General features: G+C 29.3%; 1 protein-coding gene across 1 annotated transcript in view; it reads right to left on the bottom strand.

Annotated features, from left to right (window-relative positions):
• LOC142318094 (sodium-dependent noradrenaline transporter-like) overlaps nucleotides 1–18,679 on the bottom strand; it is a 45,450-nt gene extending 26,771 nt beyond the window's left edge. The window contains exons 1-8 of the mRNA XM_075354623.1: nucleotides 18,556–18,679; nucleotides 18,335–18,466; nucleotides 13,789–14,026; nucleotides 11,347–11,480; nucleotides 10,751–10,890; nucleotides 9,132–9,235; nucleotides 8,074–8,198; nucleotides 1,221–1,333 (exon numbers count right to left, since the gene is read on the bottom strand). Coding sequence (XP_075210738.1) covers nucleotides 1,221–1,333; nucleotides 8,074–8,198; nucleotides 9,132–9,235; nucleotides 10,751–10,890; nucleotides 11,347–11,480; nucleotides 13,789–14,026; nucleotides 18,335–18,466; nucleotides 18,556–18,679 — 1,110 coding nt within the window. The remainder of the gene's footprint in view (nucleotides 1–1,220; nucleotides 1,334–8,073; nucleotides 8,199–9,131; nucleotides 9,236–10,750; nucleotides 10,891–11,346; nucleotides 11,481–13,788; nucleotides 14,027–18,334; nucleotides 18,467–18,555) is intronic.
• Between the last annotated feature and the right edge of the window lie 643 nt (nucleotides 18,680–19,322).

Genomic DNA, 19,322 nt, shown 5'->3' on the forward strand with positions numbered 1-19,322 from the left:
CTAGTCATAGAACTATCTTTTCTCATATTCTTAAATTGTGTGGATGTGTGTATGATTGTGTGCTTACCTTCTCATAAACGTGCGCAATCTCCTTTAAAAAATTGCCATGAATTCTTATAATGTAAGAGGGATTCCCCAAAAATGAAATGTTTTCTGTGGAACATTCCAACAGCAAGTTTTTGGGCTGTTCTTTTTTACTGAAGCAAGCATAACAGAAATTGCTTATTTTATATGCTGATCTTTCTTCATATTTGATATGAGGATCTTTCCTCAACCACAAGTGGTCAGAGAATATTATTTAACAAGATGGTGCGCCCTCTTATGGACATAATTCTCTAAAGTATGTTTTCCCAAACCACTGGATTGGTTAACATTGATCTGATGAAGAAAATATTTATGAAGGCCTCTAAGGTCATCCAATCTGATCCAACATGACTTTATCCTTAGGGGTTTTTTGTAAAGGATCTTGTGTATGTGCCTCTCCTACCTACTGATTTATCAGATTTGAACACAGAAATGAAGCAGCTGTCGCTTTGATTTCTCCAGACATGATGGTTAAAATATGAGACAAACTCTCCTATCGATTGAATGTGTCATGTGATGAAAGGTTCTCACATGAACACTTGCAGGGAAAAAATGAAAATTACTTTTTTCATTTTAAATTACATTTTTTACACACCATGTATAAATCATCTCTGCAGAGTACTGTTGACATCATGTCTCTGTGCTGTTACTTTATAACATAGTATACATAAATAAATAAATTAAGTAAATTGTTTCACAATCATGAACAAAATTGTGATTTTTTTAATGTTTTACTAGAAGGTACAAGTACAATACACAACCAATAAAAGAGCTAAACAACTTCTTGTACTAGATGGCTATTACAATGATTATGACTTTCTTTTTACTGTTTAGCCTCTGGAACCACTTCAGAGGATGAATGAGGATGATATGTATGAATGTAAATGAAGTGCAGTCATGTACAGTCTCAGGTCGACCAGTCCTGAGATGTGTGGTTAATTGAACCCAACCACCAATGAACACCAGTATCCATGAACTAGTGTTCAAATCTATATAATAGTAACTACTGCCTTTACTAGGATTTGAATCTTAGAACTCTAGACTTCAAAATCAGCTGATTTACAATGATGAGTTCATCACTAGATCAACCAGGTGGGTAACATTTATGACTATTATAACAATAATAATGTACTTACAGCACTATCTAGACCAAGTGTGATTAACATAAAGAAGAAAAGAATGGCCCAAATATTGGAGCCTGGTAAAGTTGCTACTGCCTCTGGATAGACTTGAAAAACTAAACCTGGTCCTAAAAAAAAATTGAAATATACCATAAGTTTTATGAAATATTTTGAACATTATATTCTTAGTTATTTATTTAAAACAAAGATTTTACTCTCGTTAAATCTTGCTATTAATATTAATTGATCATTCAGAATTAATTTTGTAATTTTTAACAGAAAATTAAACTTCAGCTGAGATTTCTAATGGGAAATATTGATTTTTAGTATCAGTTGGACCAGTAAGATCATTAGATTAATTAAATTTACTTTAATAATATGTCATTAAATTAAATTTTAATAAAAATAATTTTAGTATGAATAGTGATGTAGGGTCAATGAAGAAAAAGTCATGTTTTCATAAATTTACTTGCCCGACCACAAAGTAAACAAATGTATAAACATAGAATTCTGTACTTTTATTGGACTCTCAGTAAGTAAATGTTAATTATATTCATTGTTATAAGTCTTTATTTTCACCAACTCCTTTTTAAATCAAACAACACAATTACCATTTGACTCAATATATCAATAAAAAACAAATTTTTCTTTTCAACAAAGATCAATCAATTAGAGATATGGAGAGAAATCTCACTTAACTAATTAAACATATCTTAAATAATACTGACGCAACAACTCAAGAGGAGATCAGACTGAACATTTAGTTCAAGTGGTTTTTTTTTTTTAATTTTTAAAGAAAAGCACTTCTTATTCAGTAATTTTCTACAACCATCTAGGTAAAAATGCTCTGATTTCCGAGCAATTATCAGTGGTTGTTTGCTGGTTGGAGTTGATCTTGGAGTTTCCTCTTACTTTGGGCACTGGCTTGACCTAGCTAATAGATCATGTTGAAGATACTTGAACCTCTAGAACTAATGTTTTCTTAGTGTAATCTGAAAGGGCTGTCTTTGGAATAATCCAGGGACTGTTTTCTGTCTGATATTTGGTCAATGAGCCTAATGGATGAAGTCTTTATTAGATAAAGCCTATGCCTATTAGGCTCCTAGAATGAAAAAACCTTACCTAAAATACAAATACAAAAATAGGCTACTATTGATACTTGCCACCTGTAAAAGCAGAATTCCTTGTTACCTGCATGTTGCTAGATATTTAATTATTATGAATCACTGTAATCACTGTAATCACTGTCTTAACTGTAACTGAAGGAAATGTGTATCTATTTGTAGAAGAAGACAAACTTTTGCAGAGAATTCAGCTTCATCAGAAATTGAAATTATATATATGTATACACATTAGACTAAAAACATATAATATTTATATTGGTGATTGAGTGGTAAACATATTTTTCTACATTTTAATTTTTCAAAATAAATGTTAAATTTCATATATGGAAAACCTGGTCTCCCATTGGGCACTCCCTGGTTGGTGGGTAATGGAATGGTCAGCAGGTATATTGGGTACCAAAAATAAAATATTTGGGCATACCCAAACCTAAAGAATCCACGTTGCAGTTTTCAAATTTAACTAGTCAAAGACTAGGGAAGAAAAGCCTTATAAATAAAATTACCTGATCTTCTATGTTGGGGGTTATATAATGGGTCAAAATCTCACACAGGTCAAATAGCTATAAAATATCCAAATCACTTGCAAGTAAAAGTTAAAAGTAAAATACTTTTACTTTAGAAGGAAGAGAAATTTAAAAATAACATATCAGAACCAATGATGAAACAAAAGTGGATTATGGATGGTTTAAAAACAATAAATTGGAATATACAGGGAGTCATAATAAAGAAACTGAATTAACTAGAATATTTAAAAGGAGGAGAATAAATGTTTCTGTTATAAAGGAGACAAAAAACAATTAGAGGGCTCAAAGTTTGTAGATGATTGTACTGTGGAGTTTTGCTATAAAATGGGAACATGAAATAAGCGATTATAAGTACGTAAATGAATGAATATTAGCCATGCAATTTATATATGAATATTATCACGTAATGATAATTGAAGTTTATGCCCTGGAAAAGGGAAATAAGTAAAAAACTCTAGAATTGTACTGTTATCGATAGATATTTATAATAAAAATTATGATGTGATGGTAATTGGGGATCTTAATGCAAGAGTGGGAAAAGAACTAATTCCTGACATTTTGGATAATTTTGACATTGTGGGTCCCTACAAAAATTATTCCTGCAAGGATTATGACATTGTGATGGAACAAATATATATCAAAGAAATAGTGTTGTAGTCAACTGGTGAAGATGTCTGTTAAAAATAAATGTAGGAAAAGGAAAGGACTGCAGATTGGAAATGAGGAATATAAGCAACAACTACTATGAGAATGAAAAATACTGAAAATATATTTCAGGAAGTTAGATTTTCAACAAAGAAAAATTAATAAAGTTAAAAATAGTGTGAGTACATGAAAAATCATGGCAATCATTTATTGCATCAATTGAGCAGAATGTTCATAGAAGGCAGTTTTTAACCTATAAGCTGATGAGTCTTATAAAAACTTTAAGGATAAAGACTACAGATGCAGATAAATAAATAAAACTTTACAAAGATCTTTTGTGTGATGGAGGTGTGGTATATATTATTTAGTTAGATTTATTGGAGGCTTTAAAATAAGCTAGAAGTAGAAAGGCATCAGAGCTATGTGGTATTATTACTTTTCAAATATTTGAAATATATGCAACATTATTTGTGCAAAAGTTTCAAATATGGAAGAATTCTACCGCATCTGCGTTTATTACACCTTTTTAATAAGTATTAGAAGAAATATAGAATTGCCACAGAATTGTTACAATCCAAAAGTGACTTCTCTTCATAAAAAAGGTATTCAAATGAAAGTACATACTGACAAGTATGGGGAATTATTTTATTGGATATCTGTACAAATTTTTACTAGAATTGACAACGTGAAAATAGTCAGTGAAGTTTTATTAATGGTAGAGCAGCTGGGTTTTTGAAAAGGAGAATTGTGTTCAATGCAACTTTTACTCTAAAGCAAATGATCTCTTAAATATGAGAATATAACTTTGAAACATATCTAGCTTTTGGTTCAGTCTCGTGGAAGGTTCATGATTGTAGATGTCAGAGACATGAAAAAAGCTGATAACACAGTTGTAGGATTTTCCCAACATGTGGCTTTTATCTAATCCAAAGCTTACACACACATACACACGCAAAACTTAATTTAAAATATTTATCAGTTTATTTAAATACAATATGTTTTTCTTATTTATATTTAAATCAATGATTCTAACTAAAGTGTGAGCACATACCATATTTCATTCACACAGGTGTGACAATACTAGCGACCTCTTTAAATACTTTTTTGCACTTTAGATGTTATTCATTTATTTAATTCTACTGCTCACCTGTGACAAAACAACATAGCAGCTGTATGTCAGTGCTGCACTAGTGCTTCATCTGGTGAGACGGGGTACAATTGACACAGTGTGCTCACTTACCCACTATTTTATTTAAAGCATCTTTGGAGGGGGTCTGATTTTGCAAAAACGTTTTTACATATATTATTATTTTTTAATTGTTACCAAATGTATCTAAGAAAAATACAAACTTAATTAGGTGAAATTTCGAGATACTGAGAGTAACCTTGCTCTACTGGGTTCCTTAGGTGTCAAAATGTGAAAATCCGGTGAAAACCACATATGCCCAAACTGGACTGATGACAATACTTTCCCTTCTAAAGCTATAGTGCTAGTTAGAAAAGTAAAAAACATATTGCCAAGTCTGTATGATGGGAAGAATTATTTTAAAGTATATGATTATTGCCAGAGTCAATCCAAATAAACAAAGGAATTCATCAAGGGTATTGTTTATCCCTTATATTATACAATATATATGTGGATGACTTGATTTGAATATGAAATTTTTCAATTGACTCGGGTACATGGCTCTCTAAAGGTCATCACAAATACCAAACATAATCTCATCCAAGCCATCATAAACATATTTCCACATTACCTTGCTTGGATAAACTCATAACAATAGCATCATGTGGTTACAAGAAAAGTTGTTAAAGAATGCTAGTATTCAATGCTAGAAGGAAAATGACACCATGACTTTGCAACATTTAGCTATAATTTGTATATAAATCTATATGTATACAAATCTGTAAAAATATAAAGTGAAAACCCTCACTCATTCACTCATCATTAATTGTCCTACTTCTTAGATACGCTGGAATCTTTTCATAGTTATTCCAGTGAAGTTTTTAGGAAAAGGAAGCAAAAATTATAATATTTATAAACAAGTCTGAAGAAGTTAAATGAAGATGGATTGAAAATGATGATAAGAAGGAAGAGCTAAAAACTAGAAAATTAATAGTTATGTACCTCTTTTTTTTTTCTTTTTTTTCCTGTTTAGCCTCCGGTAACTACCGTTTAGATAATACTTCAGAGGATGAATGAGGATGATATGTATGAGTGTGAATGAAGTGTAGTCTTGTACATTCTCAGTTCGACCATACCTGAGATGTGTGGTTAATTGAAACCCAACCACCAAAGAACACTGGTATCCACAATCTAGTATTCAAGTCCGTGTAAAAATAGCTGGCTTTACTAGGACTTGAACGCTGGAACTCTCGACTTGCAAATCAGCTGATTTGGGAAGACGTGTTCACCACTAGACCAACCCGGTGGGTTAGTTATGTACCTCTGAGGCAGCGTTTCTCAACCTGGGGTTAAGAAATGCTGCATATCACTGCGATCCCCACCGGGATCGCAGTGATATGAAAGGGGTTCACAAAATTAGCCTACAACTTTATACGTAAACAATAATGAAATCATTTTATGATGAAAAAAAATCATTTATTATATTCATTTTACTTACAATTTTAAGTACATATGTAAAGAAAATAAATTATGAGATAGTTGCATTTGTTTTTGATTTAAAAGTGTCTTCATATGTGGATTTATGTTAGAAACACACAAATGCAAATTGTTTTCAAGTAATAAAAGATGATTTCTATATTTAGTTTTTAGAACAACCATAACCTAAAAACCCTTTTCACAGAGGTAAGACGTGGTGAACAGGATTAGTATTTTCAATGTTTCTGTGACTAAATTTCCATATCCACTTCGACGAGCAAGCCAAACCATACCTAAAGCCTCAGAGATGAATTTTAATTCTAATGTTTTATCAATAGACATTTCGATGAGTTGGTCATAATTCTCAACTGGTAACTTGCAGCTTCAATAACATTTTCACTTAACAGATTCAGTACTCATCTCTTTGAGAAATCATGTTTATCTTTTGGATTATACTCCACCAACTGAATTGTTTTTATGTTCAAACATGATCCTCTCACAGTGAATATTATGCAAGCAGATCAAATTATAAGGAGCATGTATACATCAAGTTGGAACTTGTAAGTTGCTCATGTTTGTACACTTCATACATGCATGGGACAGGTCATCTGCTGATCACTTAATTGTCCCCAAAGCAGTAATAGAGAATTCTTTTATTATTGGCCAATGTCTTGTTGCTACCTTTTACAATTTGGAGAAGGGATATGAAGTGGTATGGCAAAGAGGTATATTCCTTGAAGGAGTGGGGTGTAGACACAGTTTGGGGACTAACTTCCTTGATAATCAAAATCTCTGTCCAAGTAAAATTAGCAGTTTCTAAACCATTTACGTTAGAAAACAGTATGTGTTATGTTACTTGTTCTAGCAACAGAAACCGTAGTGAAATTGTGTTAAATGATAATTTTGCAGTGTATCTATCATTATCCTTCTATGCATCTTCTTTGCTGAAAATTTGCTTTAAATTCAGTAACGTTGTTGCTGTATAAGGTTGGATGAAAAATACTAGCAATAAATTAACATTTATAAAAACATGTGTATTCTTTTTTCATTAACAAAAAATGATAACTAAATTATTATTAAATTAGTATGACATTTTTGTACATCATGCAATATCACATGAAAGTTTTGAGTGTTTGTTTTGATGTATGTACAATGTGGAGTAAATATTTAAGTGAACTCAGAAATCATTGTTGGGAAATTATATACTATTTGAAATAGTTAATGTGGTGCATACTAGAGATGTATACCTAAATTCTACAGAGCCTAAATTAAATTTCTATTACAGTTTAGTACTTGTCTGTAGATTACTAAAACAGTTTAAAGAACTTAAGGATATTCCAAATTTCCTTATAAACAATATTCCTTGTGTTAAACATTAAAAGTAATTATCAACTGTAATCATTGTTAAACATTGTAGAAACACAAAGGATTCCAAAATATTTTGATTTCTTTAAAGAAGCAATATTTTTTATAATATATTGTACTCCTTTGTAAATTATTAAGAATTAAATTAAAATTTTGTATTAAAAAAGGAAATACTTAATATGCTACACTTGAATGAGCAAGACAGGCAGGCAACTTCTATTAGAAGGTAATTGGCTTGGAAAATAAACCAGATTAAGAACTATATTATAATACATGTTTTCAGAAAAAACTGCTATGAAAAAACTTGCTATGAATTTCATACTTAAATGTGTGTTGAATTTAATATTTAATGAGGGTGCATACTTTCAGAAACAATCTGCTACTTAAACTTAAATAAACCTAGTTAAATAAACTTACTATTTCTTTTCTTAAGCTTTCTACTATAACAATATTTTTTTTCTATCAGGGTAGAAAAACTCTACCACGGTATTCTTTCTTCCTAGTGTATTTCTAGTGTCAAGTAATCAGTTAAATCAAAGATAAAAATTATTCAAAAGCTTGCATTTTAGTTTTTGTTTTAAGTATCACACAGAATGTAATATACTTACCTTCAGATGCTACAGAACTGATTGGAATTCCTTGTTTATGAGACATGTATCCAAGATAAGTAAAAATAACAAATCCAGAAAAGAAACTTGTGAAACAATTTACAGCTGTTGTAATAATACAGTCCCTGTTAAGAATAGAAATACAATAACTTTATTGTCAGCTTTAATGATTCTTTTTGTTGTTGTTGTTGTTTTTTTTTTGTTTTTTTAAAAATTTAATTCAGTTCTAAAACAATCAAAAGATAATTAAATTTTTCCCTTTCTTTTACCTAGCAAGTAGTTACCATGTTTAAATTCTAATATTTTTCAGAATCTCTGTTGAAAAATAACTGGTATTTTAAGAGTTTTATTAAAAACTGTCAAAATAAGTAAAAGAATTCTTTAACAATATTATTCATAATTATTATCATTTTTTATTCTTATGCAAAATGAGGATTTTTCATGTATAAAAAATATGGAAAATAACAGTATAAAATAGTTATATTTGTCATGTTAGCTATATCTACAATAACTTTCTTTAATGATCAATTTCCATAATTATTATTTAAAAATCATATATTGCTCTACAGAAAAACTACATAACAATGTTGATGTACAAAAAAATTCATCATATTTCATCTATTATTGTCTGCACTTAGAATCTTAAGTTCTTTATAGTATGATAACTCCTAAATTGAGTTTAATTACTGTATAATTTCATATTACAAATTGTAAATATTTTTTTGACAAAAGAATTTAAAGATAATTTCATCAATCACAGTTGAAAGTTAAAATTACACTGATTTCTTTTTAAGAACAACCAAAATAAGTAAGAGTTCTTTGGACGTTTTTTCTGCTGGTAATTTCTTTTTATATGTTACTAGATAAGTATAGTGATGAGGAAAGCAACTGAAATGCAAGTGAAAAATTTCCTTATAAATAAAAACTACTGTTAAGTTTTATAGAAATTCAGAGGAATTAAATTCTATCACCATATTTTAAGGAATACCATGCTTGTATGTCCATTATTTTAAAGTAATTTTGCATGTGCTTTAAGGAATATGAAACATAATAGTTACCTGTAACAATTGTTATGAAAATTATTGTAACTAGCATAAGATAAATGAACACCAAATCCAGCTCCTACAGAATAGAATATCTGAACTGCAGCATCTAACCAAACCTGGAATATAAGAAAAAGTAACAAAAAAATAAATAAATGAACATTTTTTTTTAATGGATTAATTATAATGCAGAAATAGTCAAACCAACTGGAGATGATTTAGTCAGTCACATCTATTTAATGCCATTGGTAGTTCGAACAGTTGTACACAAAGAGTTACTTATTTTTCTTTGAAAAATTAATAGGTATTTATGAATTTTAATTCATAAGAATATTTATGTAGAGAGTAGAACAGAACTTTTCCACTTGCCCACTAGCAAGTGGACATTTGCTAGTTATCCATATTTGAAAGATTTGCATTTTCTTCAGTTGAGAAAACATGGGTTGGAATATGCCGTGGTAATAGTATTTTACTTATTGAGCTGTAAAGAAGAAAGACTATTAAAACCAAAATAATCAATGCCTCCACTGTTTTACAGTATTATTACTAAATTACTTTACAGCTCCATTTCCTCTGATTTGTTTTATAAACCACTTTCTTTTCTATTTTGCATTATTTGTTTGTTATATGTGTTTATTTAGCTAGGATCTATTGTATTACTAGTAGTAGAACTATTTTTATAATTTTTAAAGGGTTTTAATTTACATACACACACTTCATTCAATAAATATTGTGTAAAAATAAATTCCTGAAAACTAAATCCTTTTAAATTTAAATTCCTAAACTACAAAGGGCAAATTTAAACAAAATTAATTAATTATTTTTTATTAAGTTTATTTATTTTTTGGATATAGTAATAATCATATTACTTGTACATGAAATTATTTCTTTCCCAGGTAAAATTATGATAAAAAATTAATTTGCTTTATATCCAGGAGCTTCATGTTACGTTTGTTGTATAAATGAATGAAGTAATAGTATAGTCAGCTGATGATCATTCACTTTAAGTTCCTTCTTTAAATTATGTTTGTAACTCAAACTATACAAAAAAAGAAAAAATTATTTTGCAATAGTACTAAGAGAATGAGAAAATGGATAACTGAAGAATTATTTAATAGTGCTGAAGTATTTTCTAAGTTTTTTTAGTAACTTTAATTGAACTTAAGGTTCTTTATACAGTTGGACTGGATTAAAGAGTATTATAAAAATTGAGAGGTTAAAATAGCTAGAAGCATAATATTTTCTCAAAAATAAAATTACGTTTAGAATTTTCCCTGAATGATTCATTGGGATATAGTGTAAAACAATATCATGATCCTAAAGACTGTAAAAATATTCATTTTTTTCTGTGATCTCAAATTTTAAGATGAATTTTGAATAACAAATTTTCTACTCAATTGTTTATGGTTTTTCTGTTTCCTGTTGTTTAATATATTTAATAATTAATTATTACAATTTAAAATCAGTCTAAATTAGACAAAATTTTTTTTTTCTTTTTAATCTCTTTTATATTTTCAAAGTCAGATTTATTATTATTTATTATAAATATTTATAATATAATATATTTTATAATAAATATTTTTATAGTTATTTTAATATGAGAAATGTTTTAAATAAAGTAAAAATTATTTTACCTGTGTTTCCTTTAGCTTAGAAAGCTCAGGCTTTAGATAATACTGTATTCCAGAGAGAGCACCAGGTAACATTAGTCCTCTAACTAATAATATGGCCAAAACAACATACGGCATAGTTGCTGTTCCCCAGACCACCTTTCCTGTAAAAAATGTTGTTTTGAAACATATTAGATGCTTTTAAAATTTTTAGATCAGTGAATTTAACATTCATGCTTCAAATTACCACAAATAAGATACTCTTAATTTCCTGATTTTAGACTGGAGTTTAGTTAAACAATAATTGTATAGACTATATTACCTCAATTTTAAAATAAATTAATCTGGCCAATGAGACTCATAAGCAACAATACTCATCTTAAGTTCTTGGTCAGAAATGATTTCATAGATGGCCAATTCTTCCCCCTAAAGAAGTATGCAATAAACACATTGGCTAATAAAATACTAATACAATTACTAACTAATGATTGGTCTACTAGCCAAATAAATTTTCTTGTTAACAATTAATATTCATCCATTATATACTGACTAATAATCATAAGTCAGCTAAATCATGGCTGGAGAAGATTTACTGGCTATAAAAGTAACAAAATTCTTACCTGATGATTTGACACCTTTGAATAGTGACAGGTAAAGCATACAATATACAGTGAAGACACATAACACTAATTGCCATTTTGGATAACCCATATCATGTAGTCCATCACTAAATTGCATTTCTAAAACACCACGGCTAGAAAAAAATTATAAAAGTATTGTTAGAAATAATACCAATACAGTAAAAAGTAATTATCTTTTTATTTCACTAACTCTTATTCATAATACTTAATGTTGAAAGTAATCTTTATACAATATTTGAAATAAAGAGTTTACAGTCAATTTTCTAAATGTAAATGCTTAATTTACATGCATATGTATATATTTTTTGTTTTTAAATATTATCAACACTCTTCCTAATCTGCTACATTTTTCAAATTCTTTGAATGGAAATTTGAACTATGGAAAACATGGTAGAAGTTATGAAAACATATAAAGAAAGTGATTTTAATAAGTTGCCCAGAAGTGAAAAACTATCAATATGGAAGGAGTACCTCTATATAAAGAAAGAATAAAAGGGTTGACAAGCTGTTTATCTATATTAATGTGATTCTAAACATATAAGCTACCTTAATTAGAGGCAGTATCTGTGTGGCTTCCTCTTCTCTCTCCTTAACATATTCTTTATTCCTTCTTCCTTGGATGAGTGCCATAGGAATTGAGTCAACTGCCTCTCTAGTTACACCAGTACCATGAGCTCAGTATGGTAACAAAGCTCTGTACCTGTGTTATAGCAGAAGAATCCAAGAGCTTTGCTCCTATTTGGGAGAGGAGCTGCATAAAAAGACAATGTAATGGCTGAAGTGCCTATTAGGTAATAGGCTTTGTCCTATCCCTAAACCCCATAAAAGATAACCTAAAATAACCTAATAGTAATGAGATTTGCAACAACTACCAAAATGGCCATACTTTTAAAACCGTATTTGCATTTAAAAATTTTATGATGAAATATTCGGTAACTCGAAAAAAATAGGTGTCCTTCATTAATTTATAATTTCTTTACCTGGACTATCTTGGTACTAGTTATTTTGTTTTACATTGTAAGTTTTTAGGTTCTTCCTATAATATTTTTACCATTATTTGAGGTTTATAATGGTCAGAAAAAGAGTAAGAGTAACTTTTCCTGAATTTTTTTAATCTTCATCAAAATTATGTTACATACTAATTAACTTTATCTGAATATTCAATGTAAAGTGTCTTTAATTTGCAAACTTTATCTCAATACTTTCAGTATATTTCTAAACTAGTGCAAAGTAGAAAAAATAGTATTTTATTTGCATATAAATAAGAGAAATTCAACCTTACCAACAATTCATCCACATTCTCTTCTCTAGCACTTTTGGTAATTTGACCATCCTCAGGAAACATTATTGTTCAATTTGAGATCATTAAAATTAAATTATGTAGAATGTAAATTTATAAAATGTTAAAATCACAACAACTGGTTGTCATAGTATAAAGTTAGTCATGTCTGTTATATAAGAAGATTGCAGTTGTTATGAATATTAGTGGTTGGAGGGAGACAGTTTAGGTATCATTATTAATTATTTGTCTGAATAAAATGTCACCCTTAAATCTGGTCTGTTCATTGATTAATTTATTGTTATAATAATATATATTGGATTTAGTATCCTCCAAAAATTCAATATGTACTATTATAACAATAATTAATCAATGAACAGATCAGGTTCGAGGACGATATTTTATTCAAACAAATAATTATTAATTACAAAGATACCTAAACTTCAGTCAAATGACCGAAAGTGCTAGAAAAGAGAATACGGATGAATTGTTGGTAAGGTTGAATTTCATTTATTTATATATAAGTAAAATACATTTTTTCTACTTTGCACTATAATTTAGAAATATACTGAAAGTCTTGAGATAAAGTTTGCGAATTAAAGGCACTTTACATTAAATATCCAAATAAAGTTAATTAGTATGTAACGTAATTTTGATTAACTTAATTTAAAATAGTATTGATTGACTTAACTTAAAATAGTATATTATTTGGTAAATGAAAATATATATATATATATATTGTCGCCAAATCGCTTCGACGGCACATAATTCATAACCTTGTGATGGCACTAAAAAGGGCCGTTTTTAGCGTCAGCTCTGAGAAGAGCTGTTTGGTCCGGAAGCTGATCTCCGGAGAAGTGGTGGTGTGGTCATCTGCACAGCAGTAGTGATGCTGTATCAACGCGTCCGTATACTATGCGCCAGTTCGCATCTGAGTTGCTATACTGTTCGGCCGCCGATATTAAATTAGGTATATATGTTGTAACAATATATGTATATATATATATATATATATATATATATATATACTAATGCAATAAACAGTGCAATTACATGCCAACACAAAACAAATGTAAAAAGATATATTCTACAAAATCAATAATGCAAATTTTCATGAAATAAAATTTTTAATATTGACCGACCTAAAGTATTCAGATGCAGGAGAATTCTGACGTACTGTTTCATTGCTAAATGTATTATTATTTAATGTTTTATTGAAATTAGAATCTATACATTCTAAGGAATTCCACGTGTTATTACAGTTGAGCCATGGTAGATCAGATGCAGTGCTTGCAACGAGAAAATATAAAGCCCATCCAATAATAACATTGTAATAGAAAGACACGTAAAATGCAACTAAAACAGCACAGAATCCAACTCCTAATAAACAAACAAAATAATTTAATTACAAATTAAAACTTTTAGCATAAATATTTTTTAAATATATATTAATTATTTTATGCATGAAAAATGTTTTTTGCCACCCTTTCTATTCAGAAATGGAATTTCAACATCATGAGACTTAAAAATCTCACCTAACATTTATTCTCCTACCAACTGTGAAGTAATTCATATTTTGCAAAGTAATAATGTTTAAAGTTGATGGTATAAATTTAGAGATTGAATACATAAAGAGATTACTCAGTTATGAATGATGAACTTCCAAAAACTGAAAAAAATTGTGCCAGGTATTTTTCATCTTTACAGGAAATCCTTTCTGTGTAGAATAGTTCTAAATTTTCTAAACAGCAAACTATGTATAAAGTTCTAAAACTTTCAGAATAGCTACCTCAAAGGGGTGAAGAATGACTTATAACAGTGGTTCTCAAACGTGGCTGCATGTACCATGAAAGGTGTGCAGAACTTCTCAAGGTGATACACAGACAAAAGAACTATTAAAATACAAAAGAATTTAAAAAAAAATTGTATTATAATTAATACAGAATTATTAATACAATAAATATTTATTATTATTAATACACTGGGTATAGATTGTTATTATAATACTATTTCATTTAATAAAACTGAAGTGCTAGTGTTGACACATGTATCTTGAAAGGGACTTCTTTCTTATATACATACTCATTTACATACTTCGTTTGAATTAATTTGTTTTAGTTTAGTTAGTATAAAATATAAATTATTATGGATAAGTGGCTTAATAAAGCAAAGACAGGAAAAACATCATAAGTTAAAAACCTTGTACCATTGTGCTCTATTTCAGAATCAGAATTTGGGTCAAGATCTTTTTCCTCCTAAAACATGAAAAGTTGTAAGAAAATGTGATCCTGAGTACATTAATAGTCATGACTTCAATGTGTAATCTGCTTTGAAATTCTTTCAAGCCAAAGCATGAAACCCTCATTATTGAAACAGCACCATGAAAACACCAACGTAAGAAAACAAACCTATGGATTATTTTGTTCGAAAATAGTCAGAAATAAAATGCACAAAGAAAATTATGTCACCTTTAACTGACAGTGCTCAAAAAGCAGATGAGGCATCTTTCTTATTGAGTTTAAGAATAGTAAAGTGTGGAAAAGCTAATACAATTGATGAAGAGTTCTTGTTAACTGTTGCGGAAAATATGGTGACTTGTATGTTGGGAGAATCATCAGCTAAACAGCTAGAAATAATACTACTGTCAAATGATACAGTGACAGCACAATTGAAAGCATGTGTCATTAAACATTAAAAAGAACTTAATTGCTCAAATAAAAAATTGTGATATTTTTTCACCATAAAACTTGATGAGATGTAAGAAACTATGTTTACCTCATGATTTATACACAGTATATATTTCAAAGTACAATTAAAGAGGATTATTTATTTTATGATTGGGATCAACATGAACTAGCACTGATGAAATATTCATAAAGCTGCATGACATCTTTGCAGAAAATGGACTGGACTGGAAGTAGTGTGTTGGCTTGTTCTGATGGTGATCCAGGTATGAGAGGAAAATATGAAGATATATTGCCACTAAAGTAAAATCAGTTAGAAGAATTATATTCTCACTCACTGCAACATCTACAAAGAAGCTTTAGCAGTAAAACAGAACAATTTAGACAGGTTCTCCATGAGTCCATCAAGGTTTTTGGTTTTATTAAATTTGGCTATATAAACTCTCATTTATTTTAAAACTGTGTTCTGAAATGGGCAGTGACCATGAAAATGACTTTCTAAAGGAAAAATGCTAAGCAGGTTATTTGAGCTACATTTGAAAATGTAGGTGTTCATAATGGGTGCTGATTTTGAACTGCATGATCAGTTGACTGACCAGCTGTGGATTACAACAGTAGCCTACTCAACAGATATTTTCAATCAACTCAATGACTTAAATCTTAAATCTAAGTTTGTAAGCTGAAAAAACAAATTGATTTTTAGTAAGACAAAAATGACAGTAATAAAAAGATTTTTCAAAAAATGTCAAATGATGAATAATGGTGTTTCAAATGAAACCTGCAACTTTTCCAAAATTAGAAAATTTTGTGACAGTAAACAAAATTGAAATGGAAGATAATTTCATCATTAATATAAAATACCATTTCCTAATGCTCATTAAAACTTATGAAGAGTATTTTAAAGAAGACTATTCTGAATTTCTATGGATATGAAACATTTCATACTGGTTGTCATTTCTAGAACTCGTAACTAAAAACACAACAGAATATTTGATAAAACTATCTTGCGATGGAAGTTGAAAATATTATAATTTACTAAACTGGGGTTTTGTGAATTTTGACTAAAGGTTAAAATGAATATCCATTGTTGTCCAAAAGTCAATTTTATTCTTAATTCCATTTTCTACTACATTTCTTTGTGAAACTGGATTTTTGGTATGTTGACAATAAAAAATAAATTTTGTGATAAACTGAATCTTGAACCAAATTTGCCCTTAAAATTAAGTTCAACTGAACCAGATATCTTTTCACTTATTTTAAGCATGCAGCACCAGTATTCCCACTGAATTTTTACTCCTCAAGAATATTGTAATCAGTAACATACAGTCATCAAAAGAGGTTGCAGCAATTTAAAAAAATATCTCAGAAACTACTAGAGATAATCAAATGAATATTTTTTTAGAATGCACCAACTCAAAAAATTTTTTTACATCCTTAAACCAACAGATCATCCTAAATGTGTCAAATTTGCAAGTAAAATGCTTACAACATTGACAATGATGAAACATTTTTAAAACGTATTATGTTTACAGATGAAGCGACTTTTCATGTTGTGGTTGTGTCAATAGATATAATTGTAGTATATGGTGATATCAGCAACCCAATGAAATTATTGAATATATCAGAGATTCCCCAAATATAGACATGTGGTGCGGTTTTATATCCAGTTTTGTGATTGAGCCATTCTTTTTTTCATGAGCTTACATGAATCACAGTGAATGTTTATTTAACCCACCGGGTTGGTCTAGTGGTTAACGCGTCTTCCCAAATCAGCTGATTTGGAAGTCGAGAGTTACAGCGTTCAAGTCCTAGTAAAGCCAGATATTTTTACATGGATTTGAATACTAGATCGTAGATACCGGTGTTCTTTGGTGGTTGGGTTTCAATTAACCACACATCTCAGGTACGGTCGAACTGAGAATGTACAAGACTACACTTCATTTACACTCATACATATCATCCTCATTCATCCTCTGAAGAATTATCTAAACGGTAGTTACCGGAGGCTAAACAGGAAAAAGAAAGAAAAGAAAAAGTGAATGTTTATCTAGATATCCTACAATTGTATTTTTTCCTGCAAGTTGACCAAATTGAACATGAAAGTAACATTGCTGTAATATTTCAACAACATGGTGCTCCCACACTTTAGCCTAGGCGTTCAACGTGCTCTGAATTACCTATTTGTTGGATTGGTAGGGCCAGTCCTGTGCTTTGGCCTCCTAGAAGATCAAATTTGACACCCTAGACTTTTTTCTATGGGAATACATTAAAGACCTTGTCTACAGTGAAGAAATCACAGATGTACAACATTTAAGACAACAGATCACCACTGCTATTGCTAAAGTTACATCTGCAATGATTTAGTGGACCTGAGTAGAAATCTTTTATTGGCTGGATGTTTCCAGAGCGATCAGTGAAGCTCATATTGAAACATTATAAGGTATGTAAGAAAACTTTTAAGTAGGTGAATTTTAAAAAAAAAATACTCGTTTGATTATCTCTTGCAGTTTCTAAGATACAATTTTTTTGTAGTTTCTGAGATTCGATAATCCTGTACGTAAATGTATGTTCTAATATTTCTTTTTAAAGTAAGTAAATGTTTTTGTAAAAAAATGATTCAAAAATGTATAATTAATATAATTTTAATACATATTTTTTTAAAAAATAAATAGATTCTTTCAAAAAATATTATAATTTTTTATTGGTTTATCATACTGAAATATAACTGTCACTATCCTAATGATATTACTTATTTAATAGTTCAGTGGAATGCTGGTGATTTGTAAATTCATACTGATGTTATGTAAAAAAATTTTGAAAACGTGGACTTACAGAATTTCGACAATCAGGTAGGGGTTGACAGTATAGAAAATGGAAGAATGTATCAAATTTTTAAGGAGATGAATGGTCAAAGAGTTATAATTAAAAACAAATTCTATATCCCACAAAAAGTATTATATAAAATAAATTTATTAAACAGTATAATAATTAGCAAATATCATACCTTTAAACAAAGGACATATCCTCCATACACTTATAGGACCTTGCCTATTATATTGTCCAAGTATTAGTTCCATATAAAATAATGGTACAGCACCAAAAACTAACATTAGTAGGTATGGAACTAAAAAAGCCCCTGTGGAACAAATAATTAAATAATTAATCATAAAAGAATATATTAATATTAAATATGTTACTAATTAGAAAATTAATTTAAATAAGTACCTCCACCATTTCTGTAGCAAAGATAAGGAAACCTCCAGACATTAGCAAGATCTACAGCAAATCCAATAATTGAGAGAAGAAAGTCAGCATTAGATGTCCAAGTTTCCCTTCCGTCAGGATTCATACCACCACAAACTACTGCCTCATAGCTTCCTCCTGTGCCATCTTGAACTAACCGAATCTCTACATCTCCTGAAATAGTATATTGTAAAAATAACATTTAAATTAATATTATTAATGTGTATTTATATATTTACATCTTTATTTATAAAACAGTGCTTTAAAATTACTTCAAAATGAGTTCTTACAACAGTAATGTTTTAGATTATAGCAAATATTGCTCTCTTTATAAAGAACAACCATATAATCAGGGAGAGCTACATATACTTAAGCTGGCCACTGTTTTTGAAATGGAAATCGACTCAGTGATAAGTTTGTTTTCTCTGTACATATAAAATTAGACTGCCGTAATCGTAGAGATATATATGGTATGCATATAATATATATATAATTAATTAATTAATATCATCAGTCATTAAACAGTCAAGAATAATAAATAATTATCAGGAATGTTTCACAAATGATGCACAATATGGCAATATCACTGAGCTGATGATGTAATACCAACAAAAAGGGACATCAGTTGCAGCTGAAGACTTGAGGAATTACCTACTTGCAGTCATTACTTCCTTATTGTAAGCCATTTTAAACTGTTAAGTATTAGAAATAGCACCTGCAGATGTCTTGGCAGTATTGGAATAATTGAA

The sequence above is a fragment of the Lycorma delicatula genome, chromosome 1 (assembly GCF_047948215.1).
Source record: "Lycorma delicatula isolate Av1 chromosome 1, ASM4794821v1, whole genome shotgun sequence".
NCBI lineage: Eukaryota > Metazoa > Arthropoda > Insecta > Hemiptera > Fulgoridae > Lycorma > Lycorma delicatula.